This window comes from Chiloscyllium punctatum, chromosome 8 (genome assembly GCF_047496795.1).
Source record: "Chiloscyllium punctatum isolate Juve2018m chromosome 8, sChiPun1.3, whole genome shotgun sequence".
Taxonomy (NCBI): domain Eukaryota; kingdom Metazoa; phylum Chordata; class Chondrichthyes; order Orectolobiformes; family Hemiscylliidae; genus Chiloscyllium; species Chiloscyllium punctatum.
This window is the reverse complement of record NC_092746.1, coordinates 95098060-95114928: the sequence shown is the minus strand read 5'-3', so window position 1 is coordinate 95114928 and position 16869 is coordinate 95098060. Positions and strand designations below refer to the sequence as shown.

The following is a 16869-nucleotide window of genomic DNA, read 5'->3' as shown; positions in this document are numbered from 1 at the left end:
GAAGACCTGGGTTCAGGTCCTACCTGACCTGGAGAGTATCATGAGATGTCTGAACAAAATTATTAAAATACAGGTAGAAGATCTTTTATCCAAACATCCAAAAACCGAAAAGTTTCAAAATATGAAGTTTTTTTGTGAAGTTTTTTTCTCATTAACAAGGTTGTTTGGCGAGCAGTTAACCCAAGTTGACACCCACTTGCTGCGTGTCACTCAGATGTGACGTGGGGAGAGGTGTGGCCAAGCACTGACAGGCCTAGGATTTCTCTGTGAATGCCCCCAAGTTGACACCCACTTGATGCGTGTCACTCAGATGCGACATTGGGGGGACATGGCCAAGCACATTCTTATTTCAAAGTTTGCTGCTCTGGCAAGATTTTTAAAAATGTCACCATTAAACTGTCACTTATTCTGAAAACCGAATAATTCTGAATTCCGAAAAACACCTGAACCCACAAATTTTGGATAAAGGATCTTCGACCTGTATCTGTAGCTGAGTAATTTTCCATAGTGCAAGCTGGATCTTAGCATTGTAATTGTACTGGAACAGCTTGGCTGGAGGTATAGCTAGATATGAAACACGATCTTCAGTTCGACTGCCAGAATTAAATCAGGACCCATAGTTTTCCAGTAACCAGATACTTCTATCATTTCTGAATATCATGTGAATTGAATGCATTGACTGAAGTCTGGCATCTGTGATGCTGGTATGTTAATGAGGAGGCCAAGAAAGGTCACCCATCAGCGCCTCTGGCTGGAGATGCTGACAAACGGTTCAACCTTGTCTTTTATGCTGATACTTTGAGGCTACCTCATCTTCAAAGATGGAAATATTTATGGAGCTACCTCCACCATTCATGACTGACCGGGGCACGACTGTAGAACTTAGGCCTGTCCCACTGTTGTGGGATCACTTAGCCCTGTCCACTGTCTCCTGCGTACACTGGTTGGCATGGAAGTAGTCCTGGGTTTTTCCTTGTTGGTTCTCTCACCACCTGCATCAGGCTCAATCTAGCAGCTCTGTGCTTTAGGATCGGCCAACTCTGTAGCAGTGCTCTCAAGCCCCTCTTGGTGTTGGAGATTGAAATTCCCCCATCCAGACAATATTCCATGCTCTAGCTATCTTTGGTTTGCCGTCCATGTGATATTCAACGTGGCAGAACACTGGTTCATTAATCAAGGGTGGGCAGTACATGGAAATCAACAGGCAGTTTCCCTGCCCATTTTTAACCTGATGCCTTGAGACCTTCTGCTGTTCAGAGTGAATATTGTGGATTTCCAATGCAACTACCAGTCAATTGCATACTACTGTGCTGCCACTTCTGGTCGGTCTGTTCTGTTGGTAGGACAGGGCTTGTCCAGGAATGGTAATGTGTTGTCTGAGGCATTGTCATTTACATAAAATCATACTTGATCAACAATGTTACATGACTATGGAACAATTCTCCCAGTTTTGGTGCAAGCCTGCAGATGAGACTTTGCAAGGACTTTTGGGCTGCATGTGTTGATGCTATTTCTGGTGCCATGGTCAATGCCGAGTCACCCAAACGTTTCATTTCTTTCATCAGGATTCTATTGGAATGACATCCATTTAATTAGATTTCCAAATAATTAGATTTCCAGTTGAAATGTATATCGTGAAATGTCTCTGCATGGATAAATAAATCTCCCTTTGGATATCTCCTTGAACAATAATCTAATCTAATCTATTCTAATATGTCAGATAGTTCAACAAGCAATGTTATTTTTTTCAAAATCCTAAATATCTCTCCTTTGCCAAATGAAGACCCAGCTGGTGGTTACAACAAAACATATTGATGCACTGCTGTCGTACTGTAGCACACTGGATAGGTACCTCCTGTGCTGACTTGTTCATTTGTTGCACTCGCAACCAGCAGGCAAGGGATAACCTGCATCAGGGTTAGCACTTAGATGCTTTCAACACTTCACTTTCTTAAACCACAACAAGATGTACATGTAAGAGCTACAATAAATTGGACAAGGGAATGTATTGAAGATAAGCTGAAGAAAATCAGCACTATCTAGAATGCTTATTCAGAGCCTGAACAATACCATCAGCTCCTGAAATCATTAATTTTGTTGCATCAATAATAATTTCATAAGCCATGGCAAAGTATGCCTTTTGGATCTAATACATCTGAATAACTCAAAGCCCTGGAGTTCAGACAAAGCTTCATTGATTAGTATTTCAAATCAAAAAATGGCACATTTACTTTTTGATGCTTATGTAATCATTTTTATTTTAATGTTACAAGCATTATTTGGTGTCTAGAATGGCCATTTGATCTGACCGGGTAGTATTTGTACAATGGATGGTGGAATGTTAATGTGATTGCTGAAATGTTGCATGCATAATGCACAAACTGTATCTTCAATTAATGAAGGTTGAAAGATGAAAATCTTCAGAGGCTTTAGACTTATTTACATTTCTCAAGAACCTGCGATGTAATATAGTAAAGAAAACTTTATTTTCCTTGAGTTAAAAATGCTTGGTCGTAAGCTTAAGTGTGTCAGTACCAACAGATCTCATTATAAGGCTCTATGCTTGTATTGTTGGCTTGGAAATGATTTCTGAAACACTTCAGCTCTGCTGCATTCACAGAGGCATGTCACCTCACTAAAGAATAAATAAGCTTCACAACTTGGATGGTGTTTTGAGCACAACCTCAATTTGTATAAGTCCCAGTATGAAACAAGTATTTCTGGTATACTACACTCTTACAAGTATTGTTGCAAAAATATAGAGAGCATGAAGAGATGATCATCAAGTGCTAGAGTGGTTTTCTCGGAGTGTGAATTAATCAGCAACTGTTAACACATTCAGTTTTGTTCCTTGCATTCATATTCACAGACCTTCTTGATGAAACTTGTTGGTGTTCTTGTAGACTTTTTTCTTACTGTTATAAACTTTAACAAAATAAATTGTTGGTGGTTTTCTGTCTCCCTTTTCTTTTGAAGACACTGATTCTTGCAGCAGTCCTGTGGTGTCTCTTTTCTCCAATCATTGAGCATACTGAAACAAATGTATGGCTTGTCAAAGCTTTTAATCTTGCACTACCAGGACAATTTGCAAGAATCTCAAAATAATGGGGATCAACATGTTGCCATCTCATGAAAGGAGCATACTGATTGGTTGGCAAGTAGATAATTGCTAGGGGTGCTGCTGTGAAGAATATACCATTTAGGTGCTGACTGGCAGTTAATTACAAAGCTTTGTTAAATTTAAGCCTGGTAGGTGAACTCTGTTCAGTTGCCCTATGGAATGAACCAGAAAATGGCTGTTGCCTCTTTTGCACAGTTAAAATCAGATTTAAGTGTGTCATTTGGCAAAGAAAATGCTGTGTTATACACCATCTGATAAATGCAGGTACACCAGACAATGAGTCCAACTGACGATCTTAAGTTGGTTGGTAAATTAGTTGTCAGTTTCACGTTGCACGTCAATTTCAGGTCCAACACAAGTGATGGTTGTCACTGACAATCCAATCAAAAGATGATTTGCTAACATGTAAAAACCACTGACCCATTAACAGGCAAGTTACCAACTTTATCCAACAAGCCCGTGCTCGTAACCTCAGAACAGTGCCCAAATTTAGATATGATTCTGCAAATAGACATTTGTAAAAAGTGTGCATTGGTAACAATTCAAGATTTTCAGCCAAGCTCTTAGTATGCACAGGATCCCTGTTCTTTGCAGATATGAAGAACATGTGTAATCAGCATTGTTAGTCTTCTACGTTTTAACAAACAGCCCATCGTGTCCGCACCAGCTGTCTGGATGAACATAATGCATTAGCGTCCTTCCCTAATAAAAAAAACTTACTTCTGTTATAACTGAACAAAATATGTGACAGCAATTTTCTGCTTCATTTCCCAGGGCAATGCTTTGACCAATAGAATCAATTTAAACAAAATTTAGCAGCTAACTGTCAGTCATCACTTAATTGGTGCATTCTTTGTAGCAACATCTCTGATAGGGAAACAAATCAACAAGTTCTTCTCAAACAGTGTAAAGGTGTTACCCATTGTATTCAGGTAAATTGCACTCCTGACTTGTGCCTTGTAGATGGGTAGGCTTTGGAGATTCCCTGTGACCTGCTCTTGTAGCCACTGTATTTATATGGCACATTGAGTTTCTGGTCAAAAGTAACGTCCAGGATATTGACAATGGGGGATTCAGTGATGGTAATGCCATTGAATATCAGTGAGTTAATTGACTCTTATTGGAGGTGATCATTGTCTGGTATTGAGTTTCATAGATTTATTCTGAAACGATCTTGTGTGATCTGTTTCAGAAAGTAAATGCTTAAAAATAATCATACTGGCTTTTTGTCTTCTAAGCATGTATGAGCATGATTCCTTAGCAAACCTGCCCTTTGATCTATAGGAGATATGGTATTGGTCATCTGTAATGTTAACCAGATCGATATACTATAGCAGCAAAAAGTATTGGAAGGATAATTAAAATGCTTAATTAATAACTAAATTTTTTCCCCCTCTTCCAAATTCGAACAGCCAAGATTCCTGTACCTGATTGATATCCAGTACTTCCTGTTGAAAGTTGCATGTACACACCTGGATTGATTGATGTGCTTTTATTATACCTTCCACAGTGAGGTAGCCTACCAGCGATCTAAATGCCTTCAGAATATAAAACGTGGACTGCAGCAGTTTGAGAAGGGAGCTCACTACCTCTTCTGAAGGGTATCTAGGGATAGGCAATAGATGCTGTATCAGCCAGTGACAGCCACGTCCCTTGAGTAAATAAAACAAAATACAAGAGATAGTTGATGGAATAATGGCTAAGATCTATATTTATTGTAATGTGTGCAACTGTTAAGAACTAGTTTATAACCAAATTCATTGGTTAGCTTATTCTATTGCAATCTTTCCTAGGTCACTATTGCTATTGACAGTAAATGCTCAGAATAAATCCTATGCTCAACAGCAGACTAACTGCTGATCACTTGATGAATTTGCTACCAAAGCTTGAGAGGTTTCTGCTGTGCTGCTCATGAAGCAATGGCTGCAAATCCTGTCTCGTCCACTTAAGGATGAATCTGTTTAGTGCATATTATTGAAAGCAAATTTTCTATTACATGTCTGTTATGTTTAGCATGAAACAATAATCATTTTCAATTTTATATTTTTCCATCCTCAGCTCACCGTGTCATTCAACAGGCAAGCATTGTCTGCTTTACCACTCTATAATTCTGAGGAGTAAATGTAATAAATGGATATATTGGTGCATTTATCTACCGATTTACTTTTAATACAATGTTTTATGCATTAAAACTGTAACTAGTATTTTGCCTGGAAACAACCATTCTTTCCAAGACTGAAGTAAGGAGCTGGGGATCTGAAAACGAACGAAATTGCTGGCAAAACTCAGGTCTGGCAGCATTGATGGCGAGAAGGACAGAATCAATAGTTGGAGTTAGTGAATCAGAACTGAAATTTCTGATGAAGCATCATTGAACTCGAAGTGTTGATTCTTCTCTTTACAGATGCTGCCAGACCTGCTGAGTTTCTCCAGAAATTTGTTATTCTTTATAGGAGACTCCCTTCACAACAAGGGATGTTCTGTTCTTGTGATGAAGGGAATGATGACTGGATAAAACATCTGCTGTTTCTTGCGGTGCTGGAATGTGAATTTATGATATCAATTGAATGTGGAGAATTTTGCACAATTTTCAATCAGTTGCTGATGCAAACATAAAGTCCTCCCCCCTCCACATTGCATTTGCAATCAGCCAAATTATCTGTCTTCACACCTAATTTTATTTGTTGATGAAAAATTCTGTATAACGTCTTGCTGATCATTAGTGAAAGGAATTCTCTGGAGTATCTTTCCAGCTCCAGTGTTAAAGGCAGTGTTAAAACAACCTTCCCAATGCAGTGTCAGGGCAATGTTTGGCCAAGTTTGACTGGCGTCAAAGAGCTCTGACAAAGTTGAAGAGTAAGGGAGGACTATCCCTGTGTTTGAGCAATACTGGAGACAAGTTTGCAGGAGCTCCTCAAGGTAGTGTCCTCGGTCCAACTATCTTCATCTCCTTTATCAATGATATCTGACCATCAGAAAGTCAGAAATGAGGATGTTTCATGATGTTTCACAGTGTTCAGTACCTTCATAACTCAGATCCTGAAGCAGTCCATGTCTATCGTAAGATCTGGATAATTGGGCTTAGACTGATATGTGGCAAGAAACGTTCAAGCTGTACAAGTGCCGAGGAATGACCATTTGCCCTTGATGTTCAATAGCATGACTAATATTGAATTAGCCAAAATAAACATTCTGTGTGTTACCATTAACGAGAAACTGAACTGGACTGGTTAAATAAATGTTGTGGCCACAAATACAAGTCCGAGGCTGGGAAATAATATGATGAATATCTGATTCCCCAAAACCTTTCTAGCATTTACAGTGCACAGATAAGGTGTGTGATGGAGCACTCCCCATTTGCGTGTATGAGTGCAGCACCAACACTGAAGAAAATGAACACAATTCAGGACAAGTGTAGGAAGAAATTACTGCAGATGCTGGAATCTATACTGAAGGCAACAAATGCTGGAGATCACAGCGGGTCGGATAGCATCCATGGAGGGAGAGCAAGCTAACATTTTGAGTCTAGATGACCTTTCATCAGAGCTGAAGTAAAGTGTGGAGGGGGCAGCATTTATGCTTTAGTTTGGGGAGGGAGGTTGTGGTCGCTTGGGATAGTGGGAGTAGGGTGCTGGTGAAGAAGAGATGTTGATAGTTCAGTTTAAGTGATCTGAATGTGAGAATGGCAGAACAATGGTGTATCGCTTGCCAGACTTGAAAGGACAGTAAGTGGGATGGGGAGGGGAGGGGAGGACATGATAACAAGTTGGAAGAAAGGAAAGAAATGGTTTACAATTTAAAGGTGTTGAACTCAATATTAAGTCCAGAGGGCTGTAAAGTGTCTAGTCAGAAAATGAGATGATGTTCCTCCAGTTTGCACTGTGATTCACTGGAACACTGCATCATGCCGAGGACAGCGTTGTGGGCATGCCAGCAGGGTGCTGTGCTAAAATCACTGGCTGAAGGATGGTCAAGGTCCCACTTGCATACAGACTTAAGTTGAACTGTTACAATCTTTTCTTCACTGGCACCTTGCTCCCATTACCCCCAACACTAGAGCATAAATGCTGACCCCTCCACACTTTACTTCAGCTCTCATGAAGAGTCATCTAGACTCGACATGAGAGCTGAAAATGTATTGCTGGAAAAGTGTAGCAGGTAAGGCAGCATCCAAGGAGCAGGAGAATCGACGTTTCAGGCATGAGCCCTTCTCCAGGAATGAGGAAAGTGTGTCCAGCAGGCTAAGATAAAAGGTAGGGAGGAGGCACTTGGGGGACGGGCATTGGAAATGCGATAGGTGGAAGGAGGTCAAGGTGAGGGTGATAGGCCGAAGTGGGGGTGGGGGCGGAGAGGTCAGGAAGAAGATTGCAGGTTAGGAAGGCGGTGCTGAGTTTGAGGGATTTGACTAAGACAAGATGAGGGGAGGGGAAATGAAACTGGAGAAATCTGAGTTCATCCCTTGTGGTTGGAGGGTTCCTAGGCGGAAGATGAGGCGCTCTTCCTCCAACCGTCGTGTTGCCATGGTCTGGCGATGGAGGAATCCAAGGACCTGCATGTCCTTGGTGGAGTGGGAGGGGGAATTGAAGTGTTGGGCTACGGGGTGGTTGGGTTGGTTGGTGCGGGTGTCCCAGAGGTGTTCTCTGAAACGTTCCGCAAGTAGGCGGCCTGTCTCCCCAATATAGAGGAGGCCACATCGGGTGCAGCGGATGCAATAGATGATGTGTGTGGAGGTGCAGGTGAATTTGTGGCGGATATGGAAGGATCCCTTGGGGCCCTGGAGGGAAGTAAGGGGGGGAAGTGTGGGCGCAAGTTTTGCATTTCTTGCGGTTGCAGGGGAAGGTGCCGGGAGTGGAGGTTGGGTTGGTGGGGGGTGTGGACCTGACGAGGGAGTCACGGAGGGAGTGGTCTTTTCGGAACGCTGATAGGGGAGGGAAGGGGAATATATCCCTGGTGGTGGGGTCCGTTTGGAGGTGGCGGAATGACGACAGATGATACGCTGTACATGGAGGTTGGTGGGGTGGTAGGTGAGGACCAGTGGGGTTCTGTCCTGGTGGCGATTGGAGGGGCGGGGCTCAAGGGCGGAGGAGCAGGAAGTGGAGGAGATGCGGTGGAGGACATCGTCAATCACATCTGGGGGGAAATTTTGGTCTTTGAAGAAGGAGGCCATCTGGGTTGTACGATATTGGAACTGGTCCTCCTGGGAGCAGATGCGGTGGAGACGAAGGAATTGGGAATCTGGCATGGCATTTTTACAGGGGGCAGGGTGGGAGGAGGTGTAGTCTAGGTAGCTGTGGGAGTCAGTCGGTTTAAAGTAAATGTCTGTGTTGATTCAGTCGCCCGAGATAGAAATGGAAAGGTCTAGGAAGGGAAGGGAGGAGTCTGAGATGGTCCAGGTGAATTTGAGGTTGGGGTGGAAGGTGTTGGTAAAGTGGATGAACTGTTCAACCTCCTAGACTCGACATTAGCTTGCTCTCTTTTTATGGATGTTGTCTGACCTCCCTGTGATCACCAGCATTTGTTGTTTTTAGTACAATTCAGGATAAAGTAGCTCATTAGATTGAAATGCCATCCACAATGTTAAATAGGCACTGCCTTCACCAGTGGTGTACAGTGTATGCAGCTTGAAGCATTTGCCAAATGCATTTCAGCAATTCAAGAAGCCTCATTCAGCAGTGTCTTCCAAAATAATAACCTCTACCATATTAAAGAACAAACCAATGCAAGCACCATCACCTGCAAATTTGGAACGATATCAATACCTAGCCATCTTCAACTATTTCATTAATCTCATCTATCCATCATAAGGATAGAAATAGGGATGTTCATTGATGATTGCAAAATATGCAATAACATTCATGACATGTCAGATACTGAAGTTGTCTGTGTTCATATGCAGTGTGACCTGGAAAAGATAGAGGTTTGGGTTTAAAGTGGCAAATAAGATTCATGCCATACAAGTCTCCAGCAAGAGAAATCCCTTGACATTCAATTGCATTGTCACCACTGAATCCTCCACTATCGGGTGCTATTATTGACCAGAAAATGAATTGGACCAGCCTTATAAACACTATGGCCACAGCAGCAGCTCAGAGGCTAGGAATTCTGCTGCAAGTAATTTGTTTCCTGTTTTCCAATGTCTGTCCTCCATTTTAAGATATCAATTCAGGAATATGTTTGGATGAGAGTAACACTTAATAACATCCAGATCAAGGCAGCGCACTCGAATGGAATCCCATCCCCCAGTTCCATCATTCATTCCCTTCACCACCAATGCACAGTGGCACTCAAGGGGAGGTGATAGTGTAATCATAATGTCACTGGTATAGTAATCTAGAATCCCAATCAATCGAATCCCACAGAGCAGTTGATGATATTTGAATTCAGTAATTACCTGCAATAAAAAAAAGTAACCCCGTGGTAACCATGATATCATTGTCAATTGTCATTAAAAACCCATCTCGTTCACACATATCCTTTGGGGAAGGAGATTTGCCATTCTTGCTCAATCTGCCCTTCATGTGACTCCAGCAAAGTGGTTGACTTGTAATTGCCCTCTGGGCAATTAAGGATGCAATAAGTACTGGCCCAGCCAATGACGACGCCCAGATCTCATGCGCATCTTCAAGTGCGTCTTCCAAACCCATGATTGTTGCCGCCTAGAAGGACAATGGGAGGAGATGCGTGGAGCCATCATCACCTACAAGTTCCCTTCCAGGCCACATAGCATCCTGATGCGGAACACTCTCTCCATTGTTTCACTGTCGCTGAGTCAAAGTCTTAGACTTCGCTTCATAGCAACATTGTGAAGGGCCTCTTACACAACAAGACAACAGCTCACTATTACCCTCTGCACGGCAATTAAGAATAGGAAATAAATGTTGACCCAGCCAATGATGTCCACATCCCATGAATAAATTTTTTAAAAGTTCTTTTACTTCCATTGTGTCAAAATCCTGGAACAACCAATTTGACAGCAGCAATTCAAGAAGATGACTACCAGAAACTTTCCAAGAACCATTAGAGATGGTCTAACAAAGCTTAAGTTCCGAGAATAAATTGTGGGCATCTATCTAAGACAATCATTGTGTTTTTCTTTTGTTTCCCTTCTATTAATGCTTCTCTCAATGGTGCAGCTCTCTCCCTACAACACTTCCTTCCACAGCAAACAAGAATAGGCAAAAACTGAGTTTTCAGTTCACGCTTGTGGATGTGGTGCACAAATGTAGCAGCTTTTGCTGAATGTTATTGAATGTTTGTTTTGTGGTGATTCAATGCAAGTTTTATATTTTAGCAGAATTTCTTTTTACAGAAGGTCAGCATCACATTAAACCTGCATTGTATTTTACAAGACAACTTCATTTAACGTGCAGTGACAGGATATTCTGTGATTGACATCCCAAGTAATCACACACGAGTTCAAACGCAGCAAGCCACTTGTCCTGCCAAGAGTGAAAATGACATTTTCAGCACTAGTTTGTGTGGTTTAAGGACAGGAGTTTGTCTATTAAATCTGGTTCAGTCAAAGTGTAGATTTTGATAAGCAGCAATTCATATCTCATGTCTTTCTTGATCAATGTATTGAGCAAATACAATATAAAAGCATGCAACTTCTTTTGGAACCTTTCCTCAATCAGACAACGCCACTCAAAACAATTACCTTCCTATACTTGGTGTCGAGAGTTACCATTTTCATTTTTTGTTTATAGTCTCTTTCTGATAAATCACAAATTGTGCTTTTCTGTTTTTCTAGTGTTTTAAGTCCAGATGTCGATCCTGCCATTGCCTTCCAGCGAGAGGGATTCGGACGTCAGAGCATGTCTGAAAAACGTACCAAACAGTTTGGAGATGCCACTCAACTGGATTTTGTTAAAACGCGGAAATCTAAAAGCATGGACTTAGGTAGAACTCGTGTATTTTCTATCTATGTAAAGCATGAAAATCTTAACAGGGATTTAAGGAAGCTCACTGTGTTTTCCATCTTTGATTTGCTTTCATTTTATAGCTTGAACATCAGATAATTTAGATGTTCCCACTGCAATCCTTTTGATCAACAGATCTTCATGCGTTAGGCCTACAAGCCAGTTGATATGATTTCATAAACATGAGTTCATAATTCGGAAAGATATTCCATTTTGAACATTTATGGTAGCCTAGCAAGTCTGGTTCATTTGACATAATTTCCTTTATTGTTTCAGTTGAATTTTATATGGGCATATTTTTCTTTCTGACCATGTCTTTTTCCCCTGTGGTTAAAAATGCAATTCTTTAATGCACGAGCAGTTTGTTATTAGTTTTGTGCTCTTGCAGTCACCAGTTAAGGTACAAATGGGTTTTTTTGCTGCTTCTGAATTCTACAAGTCAATCATTGTTCAGGTGTTGAATCATTGTCTCACATGTCAAATGTCTCACCCTGCCTTAACCTATTTATTCTCTTCAGTAAAGTAGAGAGCAGTTTGGATCAGGAACATTCACTGTCTAACATAGGACTTGAATGTTTCTGGAAAGGGATTCAAAAGCTTTGTCTTGCACTCATTGGAACAAACAGATCATCAAATTACAGGTGGTCAGAACAGTTTACATCAGAGGAGAAAAGGCTGTCGATTTGTTGGCAATCCAACTCCATCTGGCTGAGGGCATTGCTACAAAAAACCAACAGTGACGTAAAGGCTCTGCAGCTCTTGGGCAATTCAAAAAAGATGCACAGCATGAGCAGATTCCTTTTTATTTGTAGATCATGGGTCCCAACCTTTGTGTACATTTTATTTTGAGCATGCTTTAATGAGCTGTTCTGAACTCAATTGATTCTATCAATTTGGTGGTTGGTGTAGTTACTATCACACTAGGAATGTTTTGGAGGTGCCGGTGTTGGACTGGGGTGTACAAAGTTAAAAATTACACAAAACCGGGTAGTAGTCCAACAGATTTATTTGGAAACACTAGCTTTTGGAGCGCTGCTCCTTCATCAGGTGATTACTAGGAATTGTTCACTAAGTGCTGTTCAAACATGGAATCATATGTAACAAGGGATGGTTTGTTTCAGGCTTTGCCAACACTGCCTGGTTGACAATAGTAGGGACTCTATTTGTTTTGAGCAGTTAGAGGAGTAGGTTGTTGAATTTGATCAGGCAATTGTTGGGGCTGATGTCTTCTGTACTTGCCATTACACTGCAACTACAATTCATATTTGACGTTGCTCAGTTGGTGACAGACAGATCATTATTTTTGACCAGGGTTGTCTAACAGCATTATGTTTCAATTTTATTCTCTCGCGAAGGTTAGATGAGCAAATTTTAGGAAGGTAGGGTTTGGCAGAGCATTAGACATAAATTTTAAAATCAATGTTGAGGTATGAGAAAAAGCATGAGCATGTTACTGAGCAAAAACGTATGGCAAAGAAATAATAGGATTATTTTTAAAAGATGAGTAATTAATAAAATAGACCATTGAAAGTTTCACATAGCAGAGCTAATGTTTTGAAAACAAACTCAGCTGTGCTTTTGCTGGGAATATGGTTGGTGTGGACTAGTTGAACGGAAGGGTCTGTTTCTATCCTGTATGACTATAACTTAGCTTTGTGTAGATTATTGACTGATGAGCTCTATGTCCTTCTGTTGCTCAATGGATTTACATACCTTTGCTGGGTGTGTTTTGGTGAGGGGAAGAAGGCATGTAAAACAGAATGGATGCCAAAATTGACAGCCTACCACTACTTGTCAAATAAAAGTTAACTGACCCAGGTAAAAGCTTCACTGCTTCTTATATCTGTCATAATATAGTTAACATGGGCAGTCAGGTGGTCGTGGGCTGACCATTTTATTCGAAAGATTTTCCCAAAAGGAGAAACTTGGGGTATCACCCACGGGGTACTCTTTTCAAATGGAGGCTCACCCTAGCAGATAGTACACTCTTACTTCCTCCATGTAAGAACCAGCCCCTCACTTCACCTCATCCTCACCTTCCTAAGATGAACAAACCCTGTCCACCAATGTTCCTTACTTGTTTGGGGCTGGAATTCCATAGATGCCTTTCTTCTCCTGAGTTCTGTTCCTATTCTTCAACAAATTTATCCTGTCCCCAACATTGTTTGGCTGTGGGCCAGGCTGTTTCCAGGCCTGTTGTTTGCCTGCTGATGTTCTTTAAGGGTGCATTTGTGCCCACAAATGCTGTTTTCTCTTCCCCCCCCCCCCCCCCCCCCCCTCCTCCCCACCTCTTCTCTCCCCCCCCCCCCCCGCCTTCCCTCTCTCCCCCCTCTCTCTCCCCCTCTCTCTCCCGGAAGGCCAATTTTGATGGTATTCGGCAAGAACTTTCAAAAGTTGATTTGGGGTGTTTGCAGGTAAAGGGCTGGCTGGAAAATGGGAAGTCTTCAGAAATGAGATATCAGTAGTCCAGAGATGGTATGTTCCTGTTAGGGTGAAAGGAAAGGCTGGTTGGTGTACAGAATGCTAGATGACTGGAGAAATTGAGATTTTGATCAAGATAAAGAAGGAAACATCTGACCGGTATAGACAGTAGAGATCAAGTGAACCCTTAGAAGAGTATAAAGGCAGTAGGAGTATACATAAGAGGGAAATCAGGAGGGCCAAAAGGGGACAGGAGATAGCTTTGGTAAATAGGGTTAAGAACAATCCAAAAGGATTTAATCAATACGTTAAGGACAAAAGGGTAACTAGGGAGAGAATAGGGCCCCTGAAAGATCACTAAGGCAGCATATGTGTGGAACCGCAGGAGGTGGGGAAGGTACTGAACAAGTATTTTGCATCAATGTTTACCATGGAGAAGGACAGACTCATTGTCGGCCATATTCTGTCCCCGGACCATTGTTTGACAAGTAGTTTTGAACTGATGGCAGTATCATGAATTAGAAAATATCACTCACGTTACCACTACAATTTACCTTCCCAGTGTAATTTCTGAGTCCAAAAATGGTAGCCTTTGGCCAATTTGCAAATTTGCATGATGCACAGTGACCAAGAATCTGTCCAGGATAGGCATTGTTCTGCATAACTTTGATGCATCTGAGTTGAGCTTGCAAGGTGAACAACTGGCTAGAGCACTGTTTCGAAAATAGCTAATAACCATACGATTGAGCAACATTGTGTATGAACATTAGTATCATTGTAACACTGGATTAGGAAAGCCAAATGTCCCAACAATTGGCCGGCATAATCACAAAGCATGTGCCTTCAGTCGTTTGTGTTAGACAGAGTGTACAGTCTCACCTCGACCAACTGACACTTGCAAAACTCAAACCCCAACATGGCTGCTATTGGATGTGAGTCTGAGTTAGGCAGCAGTAATAGCTGCACTGGCATTACATTTAATATAAGCGTTCAAGTTCCTAAAGTGGCTCATTTATGGTAGCTAAAAATGCATGCTTTCAGGGACCCATTCTCTACCAAAAATAAAGGAATATGTTCAAGTCTTGAACTTTATTTTGAATTACCCAAGAGTTTGATGTGTATGTTTTTCTCCATTAATTACTTCATGGTAAACAGTTTAATTACCTACTAATCAAGCAATTATTTTCTCCTTTTCTTATGAATGGTTGTCATTGTTTCAAATTTAATTTTCTTGCATTTGTCCTACTGAGTACAAAATGAACAGCTTTATAAAAATACAAATGTAAAAATACTATTTTTTAGTTAAAATAGTGAGTGAAATGGTGAATTGCAGTTGTGGCAATTCACTGGCCTAGTAATCCAGAACATCACTCATCATAAAATCATACACTACAGGCCAAATCCCACCATGGCAGATGAAGAATTTGAATTCAGTAAAAAAAAAAGACTTTTTAAAAAAATTGGCTTGCAAGTGACCATGTAACAAATGCTGATTATTGTAAAGATTAATCTGTTTCACTAATATCCTTGAGAGAAGGATACCTGCTGTCCTCACCTGGTCTGACCTACATGGGATCCAGACTCCCAGCAATGACCTGGTGACTCATAACTGCCCTCTGGCCAATTAGGGATGGACAGTGGAATGTTGGCTTAGCCAGTGACACTCTCCTCCCATGAACACAAGCATGTCAAGACCCGTAAAGTAATGTATACTAATTGAGCTAAACAAATCCATTTTGTTGCAAAACTATTTAAATAGAAGGAAACCGTTAGAAATCTGTAAACTATTAGATCCATTGAGATTCAGAAATAAAATACTCCGATGTCCTCTCTCTCTCTTTTAAAAGCCCAATGTGAGAAAGGCAGTACATAGTCCAGTACCATGATGTTAGGCATGAAAACCATCTTCTTACACCCCAGCATAAATGGTCTACACCACTGACTGTCCCAGTTCATGCTGGCTGCCTTGGACCTATTACTGACAAGTATCCATGTGGTGCAGCATGAGTGACTCTTTTCAGGGTTACAGGGACAGTGCAGAAAAAAAAATTGGACTGATCATAGATGTAAATGCAAGATGCATATTTTAAAAATGTGATGTTTTAATCAGTATAAAGTTTTCAACAACAAAAACAGGAATTGTTGCAAAAGCTCAGTAGGTCTGGCAGATCAGTGGAGAGAAACCAGAGTTAGCGTTTTGGGTCCCGTGACATTTCCTCAGGGTCAGTTCTGAAGAAGGGTTACTCGAACCAAAACGTTAACTCTGATATCTCTCCACAGCTGCTGCCAGACCTGCTGAGCTTTTCCAGCAGTTTCTGTTTTTGTTTCTGAATTCCAGCATTCACAGTTCTTTTGGTTAATATATATTATCTTTTTGTTTGGAGAGATATCATGTTGCACTTTAATGTATTCAGCTCACTCCTTAAAAGAAACCTCTTCCCAAGTATTGGTTCATGCTGCTCCTGAGCCAACAAGATTTAAGCTAAATAAATAAGTGCCTTGTCAATGGCTCTTCATAGAAACCTTCAGTGGATGCCTGATCTCTGTTCAGTCTCTCCCTGCCACTGAAGTTTGTAACGTGGCATTTGAATCAAATTCTGCACAATGGAGTCACTCATTTTAAGATACACAAAACAAGCTTCATATTTTGCATCACGAGCTGCATAATTTTGGATGGCTCCTGGCTTTCATTCAGCACTGAGTAGATCACTGTTGGTTATCTTTCTGAGAGTGGATCCTGAATAGGATGATCCACTGATCTGATTTTGTCAGTGATTTTTACATTTTAGTTCAGAAGGTTTGCATTTTTCTATGCCAAATAATAAGACAACACTAGCACAGTCAGACTTGATGATAGTAGCAGCAATGATCACTAGCTGCTGGCATTTATGTCTTATGTTTATTGTTGCTCAATTCTGATGGCTGTTTTAAATAACTGATTAATCCATTGCTCACTCTCTCATCTTGATATCAGTGTTTTTTATAGCTGTTTGTCTTGGCTCATTCTGTTGTCTCTTTGTTGACAACTTCAGAAATTTGGGGTTGATGTTCCAGTGTTGCATTATCAAAAGTATTGTCTTTTGGGTAATGCATAAAGCCACTGTTGAAGTGGATATAACCTGTCCCATGATTATTCAAAGAAGAATAGAGGGCTTTCTTGGCTTACTTAATATCATCAGCACAGGCTTTCTGGTTATTAGTCTCATTGCTCTGTATGGGACCTTGCTGTGTACAAATCGACTGTTGTAGTTCCTTATGTTCAAACACTGATACACTTCAAAAGTACTTAATTGGTTTAAAGTGCTTTCAAACATCCTGAGGATGTGAAATCAGCACCATATGCGTGTGTTCTATCTTTAACTTTTAATCGATGACTGCTTTTACAAACTTCGGACTGGAATTGAACCA

At 41.0% G+C, this 16869-nt stretch overlaps 1 protein-coding gene across 6 annotated transcripts in view; it reads left to right on the top strand.

The window, feature by feature from the left end:
• pard3aa (par-3 family cell polarity regulator alpha, a) overlaps window positions 1-16869 on the top strand; it is an 871753-nt gene that overhangs the window by 636527 nt on the left and 218357 nt on the right. For all 6 annotated transcript variants that reach the window (XM_072576113.1, XM_072576118.1, XM_072576117.1 and 3 more), the window contains exon 17: window positions 10872-11020. In XM_072576113.1, coding sequence (XP_072432214.1) covers window positions 10872-11020 — 149 coding nt within the window. The remainder of the gene's footprint in view (window positions 1-10871; window positions 11021-16869) is intronic.